The 14,895-nt window shown below is 41.4% G+C and overlaps 1 protein-coding gene across 1 annotated transcript; it reads right to left on the reverse strand.

Annotated features, from left to right (window-relative positions):
- Positions 1-5,391: 5,391 nt before the first annotated feature.
- LOC308280165 (uncharacterized protein) lies at positions 5,392-13,195 on the reverse strand (the record flags this gene model as incomplete). Its single annotated transcript, XM_080720426.1, has 9 exons — positions 5,392-5,445; positions 7,023-7,193; positions 7,615-7,786; positions 8,474-8,573; positions 8,727-9,014; positions 9,641-9,764; positions 10,585-10,756; positions 11,447-11,546; positions 12,892-13,195. The coding sequence occupies 9 exons, from the start codon at positions 13,193-13,195 to the stop codon at positions 5,392-5,394; spliced, it is 1,485 nt and encodes a 494-aa protein (XP_080576552.1).
- Positions 13,196-14,895: the final 1,700 nt, after the last annotated feature.

A 14,895-nucleotide genomic window follows, 5' to 3' on the forward strand; every position in this document is an offset into this window, starting at 1 on the left:
CGCCCCTGCAAGGCTGTCGCACAAAAGTAGTGAAAACAGCAGATCTACAAGCACACAACGCCTCGCGGTGCGAGGAGTTGTGTGCATGTAGATCGGCTGTTTTCACTAGTTTAAATCATTTTTAAAGTGGTTTGAATACAAGGTTTCCAGTTTCCACCCGACAATGACGATATAGAACTCATAATTGGCCCACTGGCTTGTCACTTGTCATGATCTGAAATGGCAAATCTTTGAGTAGCAGCAGCGCTATAGTGAGAGATCTCTCTCTATAGCGCGCAATGAGGGCCTCTCCAACTCTTTTTCCCGGGCTGAATCAGGGGCCCAGCACGTCCCTGCGTACACTCCAGCTTCCCACAGCTTACTGCTGACATGCTAGTATGAGGAAAATTTGGAGTGTGCGTGTGTGCGAGGATGCTTGCATGCATGGTTGTGGGTATGTTTTAATGTGTATGCTTGTGTATGCATTTGGAAGCAGTTGGGTGATTATTTTTAGTGATTCTAAGAAACTAATATACTGTACAATGGGGTCTATTTTTGCCGATTAGGGTAGGAGATGCTATTTCCTAAATTTGACTTTAGTATTTAGGAAGGGGTAGGGGTCCCATGTAGAAGTTGCTATTTTGGGGACCTGCTAAATCCCTAAAAACACCTATGCTACCCATTACACTATGCATAGGTGTGGTCTGGGGGTTACAACAATCAAACCAATCACCGTGCCAGATGCCAATCTGCTTCTGTTCTGGATTAATTCAATGAAATCTCAGCTTGATGCGCTGCTGTCTCCATAAATGTGTCCAAAATAACAGATGAATAAGCTGTCAACACGCCACAACGCAGTGAGTTGATAGCTTGTTAGTCCGTTTTTTTTGTGTGGAAAATACAGGAAGCTAAGAAAAACACAGCAGATTGATTCGCTCATAGCTCGGTCAAAGCGACTTTTAAAATTAAAACATTCCATAATCCTTGGAGAGTCCACTTTCATGACCAATGACTAATTGTGTCCCTATTAAATCTGTAAATATTTAAACGTTGGCTATTTGAAAATAGCCGATCTGCAAGCTCGCCAGCTGATCTGTTCCATTTTCCGACCTTGATTCTAAAAGCTCTGAGCTTTGATTGGCTTTATATAAAACCATATTTTGTAGGTATAGCTATCACCCACACTTACTTATTATAGAGAATGTTATATAATTGTAATCAGGTCTTTAAATCCTGCACATTGAAGAATTAATCAAACTGAACAGAGCGAATGGCATGGCATGAGACGCACCGCAAATCATTGTCTATAATATTATATTATCATCTTATATAAACTCAAATGACACAAGGAATTGACACTCACCTGCTGATTATGGTAAAATAGAACCACTGACCCACTGAGATTCATGGATAATTAGGTCAGGAGGAGACCTCTGAATTTCATTGTGCGCTGCCCAGCGCGCCTCACTCCAGCGTCCATTGTCAGCACAGCTCGCTCTCTACCAAACAAATGTATCTCTAAATGTGTGTGTGCGTATGTGTGTGTGTGTGTGTGTGTGTGTGTGTGTGTGTGTGTGTGTGTGTCTGTGTGTGACTTACTAAGATGTATATGTATTTTAAAGTAAAAATAACAATAGAACAATGTAGAATACTCTGTTTCATGTTGTAGAATACTCTGTTTCATGTAAAAGTGTGTGTGTGTGTGTGTGTGTGTGTGTGTGCGTGTGCGTGTGCGTGTGCGTGTGCGTGTGCGTGCGTGCGTGCGTGCGTGCGTGCGTGCGTGCGTGCGTGCGTGCGTGCGTGCGCGCGCGCTGTTTTAGCTTCATCGTAATTTTTCTATAAAATAGACATGACATTTGTTAAGAACACTATCAAGTGTCAAATTACCAGTCCCTTTCATGAGGATCCCAGGAATGGTACGGCCCAAAAGGCTAAAAACATCCTTTTCTTTTGGTGTAGGAAGTGGATTGACTTTATACATCTTTAAAATACCTTGACACAACATATTAAGGTGATTTAAGGTCTTGGAATAAACCGAGCGTGACGAGGTGAAAATGTACTCTCGTTTCCTCACCTTGTCACCTTAGCGCTGGTTTTAGCACGCACGCACGTGTGTGCGTGTGTGTGTCTGCACGCATGTGCATGCACACGTGCGTTGTGTATGTTAGTGAGCAGACGAGAGATGACAAGCTCTACATGACGGCTGCTTCCAGATTGAAGTCACCTCACAGAAAGCAGACAGACTCGGCAAAGGTGTCATTTCCCAGGGAAATATATTCCAACACCAGCATGTGCTCTTTTTATATTCAATATTCACAGGCAGGAAAATCCCTATCAACACATTCCACGTGAGACGCACACTAATTTAGCCGCGTGTGATTCTTCCCTCGTGCCAGGACGCTTCTTGCCAAGAGCTGTCTTTTTTTAAATTCCATTTCAGGTGATAATTCTTGTCAGGTGATAATTTTTGACAGGTGATAATTTGGCAGAGTGATGTATTTCACGTCAGCTTTGAATGAGACACCATTTCAGCTTCCTTCTCGGGGAAACGTGTGGAGAGATGAGGGCCTAACGTGTGAAGAACACACTTTTAATGTAGCCGCTTGTTTTGTCTCCACTTTGCAGTTTCCTTCAAAGTCTGCTTTCAAATCTCACCTTTTTCTTTATCATCAGGCAAGCAGCAGCCAATCATAGTTGACAAGAGAATGCAAGGAACAATTAAATGAAAGTAAAAACACATTATTGAGGAAATCTATCTTGATGATTGATTGTTTGATTGATTGGTTGGTTGGTTATAAACACTGATCTCAGACCAGTGTTTCTATGAGGTCATAGTGAAGAGTAATGTGGTCATGTGACCATTGATTATCAATGTGAATCCTGACCAACTTTTTTTTTAAACTTTTTATTTTTATTTTACTTATTTTTATAACACCACAAATCATATAAGGAACAGCATACACATATTGTATACACACACTGGCTTACCAACATGTACAAAGATCAACACCCTACACACAGAGAAAAACGAAAACATAAAAAAACTACCATTTGTACTGTATATATAAAAAAGAAATGTCTATAATATTTGAGATTTTTTATAAAATAAATCATCATCATAATCGTCATCAGATTAATTAACAAAAAAAGAACCTAGAAGCTCTTTAAAAAGGACATTTAATTAAATATTGTTGAATCTAAACATAATGTACATGATTCCTGGAGATATAGTAAAGAAATATACATCAGCTGAGCTTTTCTGTTGATAGTTACCCTGTATGTAATGTGATGCTGATTAACACAACTGTTAAAACATACCCATGTGTTACATACAGACAGTAGTAATACATACATCAGCTTAAAGTTATACTATGTAACTTTTTTTATAAAACATATCTTAAAATTGTCCTAACTATAAAATCGCTAAAGTTTCAGAACCCCCACTCAGTTAATTTCAGCCCCAAAAGCCTTTTCTTTATTTGTTTTCTACTTAGCCGTGACAGGGGCGGGATTTCCCGGCAAAATTACGTCATCTGCATCATCTGTATACGTTGGCCAATCACATCGCGGATCATACACACATGATACACTACCGGCCAATCACAGCGTATCTGCTGTCTCTTCAGGAAGTAGTCTCCCTCAGCTACAGTGTTTACGATGGTGAAGGATTCTTAACCTCTTAATCCCCAAATCCTGGCCAGAAAATTACGTTCTACCCCTCCACGGATTCGTATCGGTCGCGGTGGTTTGCGGCGCCGCTCCGGTGGTCCGCGGCGGTGGTCCGCGACGACTCCGGGCGAAAAACGGCCGAAAAAAGCAATACCGCTACTGACCACTAGTTTAGCAACTTACACAGTATAGCTTTAAGAAAGGTTGCACATATTTTACACATACTCAGGTTAGCAAGCAGATGTCTTGTAGTTAATTTCTGAACATATTAGTACAACATCTCATCCACCATGACTGATTCTCCTTTCTCCTTCCTCACATGTCATCAGTTCTACACCTCCTTCCTTCACTATTTACCAGGTTCTATGAGGGGCCATACCAGATAGGCCAGTATCACTGCAGCTAGCAGCATAGGAACGCTCATCCACCATGAATCCACCATTCTCCTTTCTCCTCCTTCCTCATATGTCATCAGTGCTCTCGTTTTCCGGTTTTCTTCTTCCAACTCGGAACAATGTTTCTGACTCTTCTCCAACTCTTCTCTCACTGTTGTCATCTCTTTGTTCTTCTCTTCCTCCGCATGACTTGTATCACTGATGACATCATCCAACTCCTTCTTCATCTCCCTCAGCTCTTCGTCTTTCTGCTCCACTTGTGTGTCTTTTTCTCTCACTATTGTATTGTATTCCTTCAGAAGTTTGTCTTTCTCTCCTAGTTTATTGTCGCTCTCTGCCAGTAGTTTGTCTTTCTCTCCTAGTTTCTTGTCTCTCTCTGTCAGTCTCTGGCTGATCTCCTTCAGTGCACTCTCTCTTTCATTCAGCTGAACTGTGAGCTTCCCTACTTGACTGTTAAGGTCCTGCAGGTCCTTTTCTTTCTCTCCTAGTTTCTGGTCTCTCTTTGTCAGCAACCCTGTCAGTGTATGGCTGATCTTCTCCACTTCACTATCTCTTTGTTTCAGTAGTTTCTCTAGCTCTTCTCTCACTGTTGTCATCTCTTTGTTCTTCTCTTCCTCCGCATGACTTTTATCAGTGATGACATCATCCAACTCCTTCTTCATCTTCCTCAACTCTTTATCTTTCTGCTCCACTTCTCTGTCTTTTTCTCTCACTGTTGTATTACTTTCTTTCAAAAGTGTGTATTTCTCTCCTAGTTTCTTGTCTCTCTCTGCCAGTAGTTTGTCTTTCTCTCCTAGTTTCTTGTCTCTCTCTGTCAGTAGTTTGTCTTTCTCTCCTATTTTAATGTCTCTCTCTGTCAGTAGTGTGTCTTTCTCTCCTAGTTGCTTGTCTCTCTCTGTCAGTAGTTTGTCTTTCTCTCCTATTTTAATGTCTCTCTCTGTCAGTAGTTTGTCTTTCTCTCCTAGTTTCTTGTCTCTCTCTGCTAGTAGTTTGTCTTTCTCTCCTAGTTTCTCGTCTCTCTCTGCCAGCAGTTTGTCTTTCTCTCCTAGTTTATTGTCTCTCTCTGCTAGTAGTTTGTCTGTCTCTCCTAGTTTATTGTCTCTCTCTGTCAGTCTCTGGCTCATCTCCTTCAGTGCACTCTTTCTTTCATTCAGCTGAACTGTGAGCTTCCCTACTTGACTGTTGAGGCCCTGCAGGTCCTTTTCTTTCTCTCCTAGTTTCTGGTCTCTCTCTGTCAGCAACCCTGTCAGTGTATGCAGTGTGTGCACTTCACTATCTCTTTGCTTCAGTAGTTTTTCAGTTTGCTTCAGGTGAACTGTGAGCTTCTCTACTTCCCTTTCTTTCTCTTCTAGCTGTCTCCCGTTCTGCCATTCTGCCATTCTTCTGTCATCCAGGTGTCTTCCTGTAAATAAAAGAAGAAAAAAAAAGAAAACATAAATTGCCTCTGCCATATGTTTCCCCTTTGTCTTTTTTGGGAACAGAATGTATATAATGTCCTTGTCTAGTGGAATCACCAACTTTATTGTGTGTTGTCAAACATATGTCACAAATCACAGCTACAGGGAAATACAAGGTATAATGATGCTAGATTTGATACAACTGATACAAAAGTTACTATATCCTGATATAGTAACTTTTATCAGGTTTTGGGGGAGTGGAATGGGCTGCCATAACGAAAACACATGAAGCATATTCGAAACAATACAAAACAAATAAAACGCAGTAACGCTAAAACTTTAGGCTTATTTTGAATGTATGCCCAGTAAAGCAAGTTGACCAGACGCCAATCCAAACCAAGCGTTTCTGAATATCTGGCAGGTTAGATATTTGGCTCGACCGCAGACTTGTAGTCACAGTATATTAACAGAATAATGTCAAATCTGGGAATACATTCCTTACCAAAAAATGTCTTCACCAATGTGTGTGTAAAGGTGTGTAGTAACACATCAAACTTTTTTTACTTTTTTACTACTACTAGGAAGAAAATGTGAGGGGTCTAACTAGGGGTTTGCCATGATTCTTAATCCATTGCAAGCATTTTGTTTTGTTCGAAAAACATTCCTTTGGCTAAAAATGACCCCCACTAAACCATTGTTTTGTGGGGCCGTTTTTAGCCCAAGGAAGTTTTTTGACACTCTTATAATGTGAAATACCCGTACTTTAACGATCCTTTAACGATCCAATGAGTCCCCCAATGACTTCCATATAGTACAGTGTGTTCCTGCCTTAGATCATTTTATCCGCAACTACCTTGCACCTAGAGAGTAGGTCAGTCAGTCAGTAGGTCAGTGGCCCTCTGCCCCAGGGAATTAAGCCAGTCAAATGCACATCATATGGAGTTAAACTCCCCTGTCAAATGCCCCTACAGTACAATATATAAGCATGTCTCTATGACATAACCATAAACAAACCTAATATGCTTATAAGCATACACTGTATGGAGATCCGGTTGTCCAGAGTGAGCCACAGATCTGAGTGCTACATAAAACGTTAATGCCTGTTGAGATCGGCACATTTTCTGGGGCAACCTGCCAAGATCACACATGTCACATGTGTCTTCTTATTTTTTCACTCTCAAAAGAGTGCCTGCAATGTAATGCATTTGAAACTACATTGCAGTGCACATCACTGCTTGCCTCCTGTGAATTGTTTTATTTTTACTTTTGTTTATTTTCTGTTTATTTCGTTGCTGAGTGAAGTCAGCAGACAAGGTGACGTGAGTGAGAGGAAAAACCTGCGTGAAATATGCCAATCTCAATAGGCACTAACGGTATGGTCATGTGCATATATGGGACCGACCAACTTCTGAGCATGACATGCACATCTTTAGAGACTAAAACATTCTTTCTGATCCAACATGAAAATATAAGGGACGAGCATTCTGAGATATCTTTAAAAATAGAGGGATAAGAGAGGATATGCCTGCGTTCCCATAGAGTGTACTGTACAATGATGGGTACCATAGCTGTCACCAGTGACCCATCTTAGGGCAGAGTGGTACACAGTGTCGAGGTGCTTTAGCTTACGTCGTGGTGCTGCTTCCGGTTTGCTTTCCCCTCTATGTTCAGGCAGCACCAGGGGCGTAAAGGACACTTCAGTGATCTTCTCTGAATCCCAGCTTTTGGGACCAGTCCGTGTGATCTTTAACAACTGCGAACAGAGAGAGAAAAAAAAGACAACTGTAATTTCCAAATTAAGTGCAAAATATTAGTCTATTATACAACATGCAAGGCAATTGCTGTTTGATATTCATCATAAAAATAATTGGGATTTAATATAGCGAGTGCCCGCTCTTCGCGGGCACTCGCGCCTGCGGCGCTCGGGCATGAAGAGCAGGACCAAGGTCCGCTGGCCTTCGCGCCGCTTGCAATGTCGTGGACAATAACTGAATGTCGTTGACAATAACTGTGACATCTAACCATAAAACGAGCACTCCCTTCCTAAACACGCTTGGTAATCTGCTAGACGCAAGTGAACACAGTGAAGCGCTTCCTACCTCCAGTTCAGCCAATCACAAGCCGCGACCAACAAGGCATCTTCTACGGACACCATAATCGTGCCCTGTAAATACCTCTGTCTCCAGTGGCAGAACCAGGATTCCTCCCACTTTAAGCAGGTTCTTCATGAAGTCCAGATGCTCTCGCTGCACACCGGCACCGACGTACACCCTGTCATACTGACCACCCCCTTGTACAATCTCCAGACAGTTGCCCACCTCAAAGCAAGGCTCGCAAAACGTATCCCTATGAAAGGACGCACAACCAGTGTTAATATTGCTATGATGAATAATGTCTGTTTTTCACAGACAAAAATGTAATGAAACTAGAAAGATGCAATTCTGAGAAATTGCATGTGTGGTTGCCGTGACACCCATATATGTAGATCCCTGATGTCTCATGTCTCATGTGGTCTATGATGTCAGACATCTATGATGTCAGTCATCTCAAAAGTTTTTTTTTTTTTGCATTTTTCCTATCAAGTCAATGGAGAAAATGTATTCACGGATAAATTAATATAAATGTACATATATAACGTATTTCTTAGGAAAATGCAAGCAGACATTATGGCCCAAGTGCATGCCATCAAAACTGTGGGAGTAGTAGCGTAGCAAAATAAAGTTTCATCCGGAGAGAGAGAAAGACAGACAGAAGTCTAGTAGAGTGGTTTTGCCCTGTTAGGCCAACCACTCTAACTAAGCTATGATGACAAAAACTAAGACTAAATATACTGACAATTTTGACAACAAATCAAAGCTAGACTAAAATGTTAGGGAGGGACGAAATCCAGTAGAACTATGAACATTTTATTTTTGGTTGTGCTCGGGTGTTGCACTCTGAACATAGCAGATCTAAACCAAAAACTAAAAAACACAACACAACACCAGTAACTCTCATTGTCTACTTTGTATTTTATTTTAAATAATCTGATACCTGTCAAAGCTTTCGCTACACTTGAAGAAGTCCAGTTTATTTTTTGCATATTCAACCACGTCAGCATGCAGCTCAACCCCATGGTTCATTCCACATTTACCTGTAGGGAAAATAATAAAACAAACCTATTAGTCCACCACAGTTAAGCCTAAAGGGGATGTATATTCATATTCTATTCTATTATATTGGAGGATTCTTCACATTAGAGTCTAATGATTAGACTCTCCTGGCTTTGCGTGGGTGGAACACTCACCCAAGATGAGGCCGACCATGTTGCTGAGGTAGCCAGTCCCGCTGCCCAGGTTGAGGAAGGAGAGTCCAGGACGGAGGTCCAAGGCCTCCATCACCGCACAGTAGATGTTGGGAGCTGACAGGTGGATGTGACCATGATGCAAAGGCTGATCCTTCTTGTAGGCGTTGCCCCTGAACTCCTCCACGCAGTAGTCAGCCCTGTCGATGGCCCTGAACGCCTGCTCCACCAGCTCAGAGCGGATGCAGCCAGTCTCCTTCAGGTCGTCAATCATCTTATCATTGTCTTCCCCTGCGATGACATTCATTTGTGATATTTAGAGATATCTTAATTTGTTCTAAAATTCCTTCGTTGTGAATTTAAGATACATGTCCATTATATCCTTCTTCCTTTGAAGTCTAAGGCTGTGTTGAGTATATATAGGGTTTACATTTAAATTGGTTAAAATTAATGGGCTATTGTTAATTGTTAGTTTTTAGTTCTCACCTTTATTTATTAATTTGCATCCCATGTAGTATATATGATGCATATATCCGGGGGGGGGGTCGGAATGGGGCTTTGGAAGGGGGTGTTAGAAGTGGGGGTGACTGTGTGTTGGTGTTTTGGCATAATACTGTGTATTTCTGTGCATCTGTGCTTCCAGGTCAAAATGACCCGAACAGCACTAAAGGTTCAAAAAATATGAGGGGGGTGTAGCATGGGTGTAGTGCAAAAATATTTTTTTTACATGTTCATCTCAGAAGAATCTTAAAGGCCAGTGAGTTTCAGGTGGAAAAAAATGTAACTTCTACCTTTTTTTTCCAAAATGAAAATGTAAAACGGGTCAAAATGACCCGAACAGAACTTAAGGGATTCGGACTAATGAACCTTCGGAACAATGAACCTTCGGAGCAATGCCATGGCACCCTTTAACTTACGTCGTGGTGCTGCTTCCGGTTTGCTTTCCCCTCTATGTTCAGGCAGCACCAGGGGCGAAAAGGACGCTTCAGTGATCTTCTCTGCATCCCAGCTTTTTGGACCAGTCCGTGTGATTTTTAACAACTGCGAACAGAGAGAAAAAAAAAGTTATTGCCTAAAATGACAACTGTAATTTCCAAATTAAGTGCAAAATATTAGTCTATTATACAACATGCAAGGGAATTGCTGTTTGATATTCATCATAAAAATAATTGGGATTTAATATAGAGATTACATTTTGTGCATACAGTTGGGCCCTATTAAAATCGTACACTCAGTTGCAAGGATGTATGCCCTGTAAGCTATTATTGTATTGATTGATTGATTATTTTATAAGACAAAAATGGAGAACAGTACAAGTAATTACAATAGAAATGTAGTACAGTACAAGCACAGTTAAACACCCTGCCTAAAAGGAACATCCCAAATGCCGTATGTCCTTTTATGGTCTTTTTTTTTTGGTATTCAATTAATGGACATGACAAATAGCAAGCAGAGAAAACATTCAATAATATCGCAGTTATAAAAACACTATATGTACAGGATAGGGGAAACAAGGGGGTGGGGCTAAGGTAAGGGAGGGGGATCCGTAGAAGATGCCTTGTAAAGGAGCGCTTGTTTTCGCTGGAGACGACGGAGGCGCGCCTTCTCAAGCGGACTTGAGCCATGTGAGACACCGCCAAGCTAGCTAAAGCGAGCGAGTCACCGTGTTGAGCGTTGCGAAGTCCGAGTTAAGTCCGAGTTAAGTCCCGATAGGGACAGAATCTTCGTCTCTCCGACTTTTGGCACCTCCGCACGGACCAAGTGAGCACAGTGAAGCGCTTCCTACCTCCAGTTCAGCCAATCACAAGCCGCGACCAACAAGGCATCTTCTACGGACACCATAATCGCGCCCTGTAAATACCTCCGTCTCCAGTGGCAGAACCAGGATTCCTCGCACTTTAAGCAGGTTCTTCATGAAGTCCAGATGCTCTCGCTGCACACCGGCACCAACGTACACCCTGTCATACTGACCACCCCCTTGTACAATCTCCAGACAGTTGCCCACCTCAAAGCAAGGCTCACAAAACGTATACCTATGAAAGGACGCACAACCAGTGTTAATATTGTCGACTAAATCTATGATGAATAATGTCCGTTTTTCACAGACAAAAATGTAATGAAACTAGAAAGATGCAATTCTTAGAAATTGCATGTGTGGTTGCCGTGACGCCCATATATGTAGATCCCTGATGTCTCATGTCTCATGTGGTCTATGATGTCAGACATCTATGATGTCAGTCATCTCAAAAGTTATTTTTTTTGCATTTTCCCTATCAAGTCAATGGATAAAATGTATTCACGGATAAATTAATATAAATGTACATATATAATGTATTTCTTAGCAAAATGCAAGCAGACATTATGGCCCAGCATGCCATCAAAACTGTGGGAGTAGTAGCGTGGCAAAATAAAGTTTCATCCGGAGAGAGAGAAAGACAGACAGAAGTCTAGTAGAGTGGTTGCCCTGTTAGGGCAACTACTCTAACTAAGCTATGATGACAAAAACGAACACTAAATATACTGACAATTTTGACAACAAATCAAAACTAGACTAAAATGTTAGGGAGGGACGAAATCCAGTAGAACTATGAACATTTTATTTTTGGTTGTGCTCGGGTGTTGCACTCTGAACATAGCAGATCTAAACCAAAAACTAAAAAACACAACACAACACCAGTAACTCTCATTGTCTACTTTTTATTTTATTTTAAATAATCTGATACCTGTCAAAGCTTTCGCTACGCTTGATGAAGTCCAGTTTCTTTTTTGCATATTCAACCACGTCAGCATGCAGCTCAACCCCATGGTTCATTCCATGTTTACCTGTAGGGAAAATAATAAAACAAAACTAGGGATGGACATCGGAATCGGCCAATATAAAAAATCGGCAGGTATGATATCAAACCGTCCGAATCGGTGACCGGCAGGTCACTGACATAAATACCGGTTTTATGCCAATTGTGTCTATGGCACTGCACAGCATGATGCTCTAGTAAACATTAGCAAGTAGCAGCCATTCTACTTAGTGGCAGCCTACAGAATACAGATGGTGCTGATTACCTTTGCAATGTAAGGATATATTCCATAATCCTGTGGCAATGTCGTCTCCAAAAAGAAGGGAAAAAAAGCATGCGTCACCTGCTTTCCTCCTGCCTAGTCCAGACGGTCATATTAGACTGGATATTGTCTGTGATTTTGGATATTGTACTATTGTGATTGATTTGGCAATAGTGTTCTTTAGTCCATGGGCCATACGAGTTGTCGGTATCAAAAAGGTGGCAAAGGTTACCATGCATTTTTGAAAAGCTCTATATCTGTAGATTATATTTTGGTATGATAACCCTTTCTTAGACACAGCTAAATTGGTGTTATCAGCCGCTAGAGTTGGTGTCCCATTAACTTTACATTACAGGAAAACAAAGCTAAAAAATAATCTGCTTTGAGTAGCATAAGAGGGGTCAAACTAGGGGGTTTTCATGATGCTGAATCCATTGCAAGCATCTGTTTTGCACACAAAAAATTCCTAGGGCTAAAAACTGTCCCACAAGACTATGGTTTAGTGATGAAAAGTCATGACTCATCACTTTTCACACTTTTGTGGGGGCTGTTTTAGCCCCAGGAATGTTTGACCCATCTTATGCTAATTAAAGCAGATTCATTTTTAGCTTTTTTTCCCTGTAATGTAAAGTTAATGGGACACCAACTCTAGCGGCTGATAACACCAATTTAGCTGTGTCTAAGAAAGGGTTATCATACCAAATTATAATCTACAGATATAGAGCTTTTCAAAAATGCATGGTAACCTTTGCCACCTTTTTGATACCGACAACTTGTATCTAGCTACTGAATTTCCCCCTTGGGATAATAAAGGTATCTACCGGTATCTAGCTTATTGATACTCAAATTGAAGTATGTCTTGTAGGCCTACTTGGCCTGAAAAAAAGGGTATTAGAGCAACCCTATTTTCTAGTTCTTAGCTAAAGGTCAGACCTTCATAAAACCGGTGGATCGGTATCGGCCAAGAATTTTCCAATCGGTCCATCTCTAAACAAAACTATTAATCCACCACAGTTAAGCCAAAAGGGGATCTGTTATATTCTATTCTATTAGAGGATTCTTCACATCTAATGATTAGACTCTCCTGGCTTTGTGTGTGTGGAACACTCACCCAGGATGAGGCCGACCATGGTGCTGAGGTACCCAGTCCCGCTGCCCAGGTTGAGGAAGGAGAGTCCAGGACGGAGGTCCAAGGCCTCCATCACCGCACAGTAGATGTTGGGAGCTGACAGGTGGATGTGACCATGACCCAAAGCCTGATCCTTCTTGTAGGCGTCGCCCCTGAACTCCTCCATGCAGTAGTCAGCCCTGTCGATGGCCCTGAACGTCTGCTCCACCAGCTCAGAGCGGATGCAGCCAGTCTCCTTCAGGCTGTCAATCATCTTGTCATTGTCCTCCCCTGTGATGACATTCATTTGTGATATTTAGAGATATCTTAATTTGTTCTGAAATTCCTTTGTTGTGAATTTAAGATACGTGTCCATCATATCCTTCTTCCTTTGAAGTCTAAGGCTATAGGCCTATATGGTTTACATTTAAATTGGTTAAAATTAATGGACTATTGTTAATTGTTAGTTTTTAGTTATCACCTTTATTTATTAATGTGCATCCCATGTCTATGATGCATTATAAACACTAGAAGCTCGGGCGGCCCAGCGTCTAGTCGGCGACCTGGCCAACTCAGGAACGATGTAAATAGGGAATGAATGCCCCGCCCTTTAATGCAAACCCCAATATACCTGTTGTCATAGGACCCGTTTTGACCATCTGTTTGCCTGTGTCCATTTATGCCCATATATGGAGATATCTGTATCTGTCTGTCTGTCGGTGTCCATTTTATGTCCATAATGGAGATCACTGCAGATACAGTTCTGGGTCCATTTTATGCCCATATATGCCCATATACAGTATAGAGATATCTGCGTCCATTGTATGCCCATATCTCTGTATCTGTCTGTCTGTGTCCCTTTTATGCCCGTATATGCCCATACATGGAGATATCTGTTTATCTGCGTCCATTTTAGCCCATATATGAGATCTCTGTCGCTTTTTGTTTGTTTCTTCTAAGCAGAATACGCAGCCTGCTTAAATCTGCATCATTCAAGTCATCCTCCCAGTCCCACGCTTTTTTAGCTTGTCTTATGTTTGTCTTTGTCTCTTTTATTTTCTTTTTCTTTTTTGGAGCGGGAGAGTTCAGCTTGAGTTTTTTTGGAGAACCTGTTTTTTGTCAGTCTTGTGCTGTTGATTTAGCTTGTCTTATGTTTGTCTCCTCCGTCTGCACCTCAGCCAACCCAGATCTCGACTACTGATCTCTTCAGCAAAAGCTGTAAAGTCATTTAAATCTGCATCATCGATGTCCTCCCAGTCACACTCTTTGTTGCTTGTCTTATGTTTGTCTCCTCCTCCATCTGTTTGTCTGTGTCCCTTTATGCCCATTATGGAGATCTCTGTATCTGTCTGTGCCTCCAACTGTGTTGCAGACACAGTGCCGGTTCCCCCTTTAATGCAAACCCCATTATACCTGTTGTCATAGGACCATCTGTTTGCCTGTGTCCATTTATGACCATATATGGAGATATCTGTCTGTCTGCGTCCATTTTATGCCCATATATGGAGATCTTTGACCATCTGTTTGCCTGTGTCCATTTATGCCCATACATGGAGATGTATCCTCCTGGCCCCCAAGTTGTGGAATAAACTCCCTGTCGCACTTAGAACAACGGACTCACTCGCTAGCTTTTGCCGAGGACTGAAGACTCACCTTTTCAGACTCCACCTAAACCCTTAGCACTACTGGAAAAATCAATGACCATACATGAAGCTAGTTAGCATTTGTTTTTAGGTTTTTAGAAACCTTTTTTTTTTACGGATTATATAGTTTTTTTCTAGATATATATTCATTCACATTTGTTATATTGCTGTTTGATGTACTGACACTTAATCTTGTTTATTATTGTGATGTTTATTTGCTTATTGTAAGTCGCTTTGGATTAAAAGCGTCTGCTAAATGCCTAAACTGTAAACTGTAAACTGTCTGTCTGCATCAATGTTATGCCCATATATATGGAGATCTATGCAGACCCAGTGCCGGTTCCGGAAAACCCTGATGTCAGAC

Source organism: Nannobrachium achirus (assembly GCF_963921795.1).
Source record: "Nannobrachium achirus genome assembly, chromosome: 24".
NCBI lineage: Eukaryota > Metazoa > Chordata > Actinopteri > Myctophiformes > Myctophidae > Nannobrachium > Nannobrachium achirus.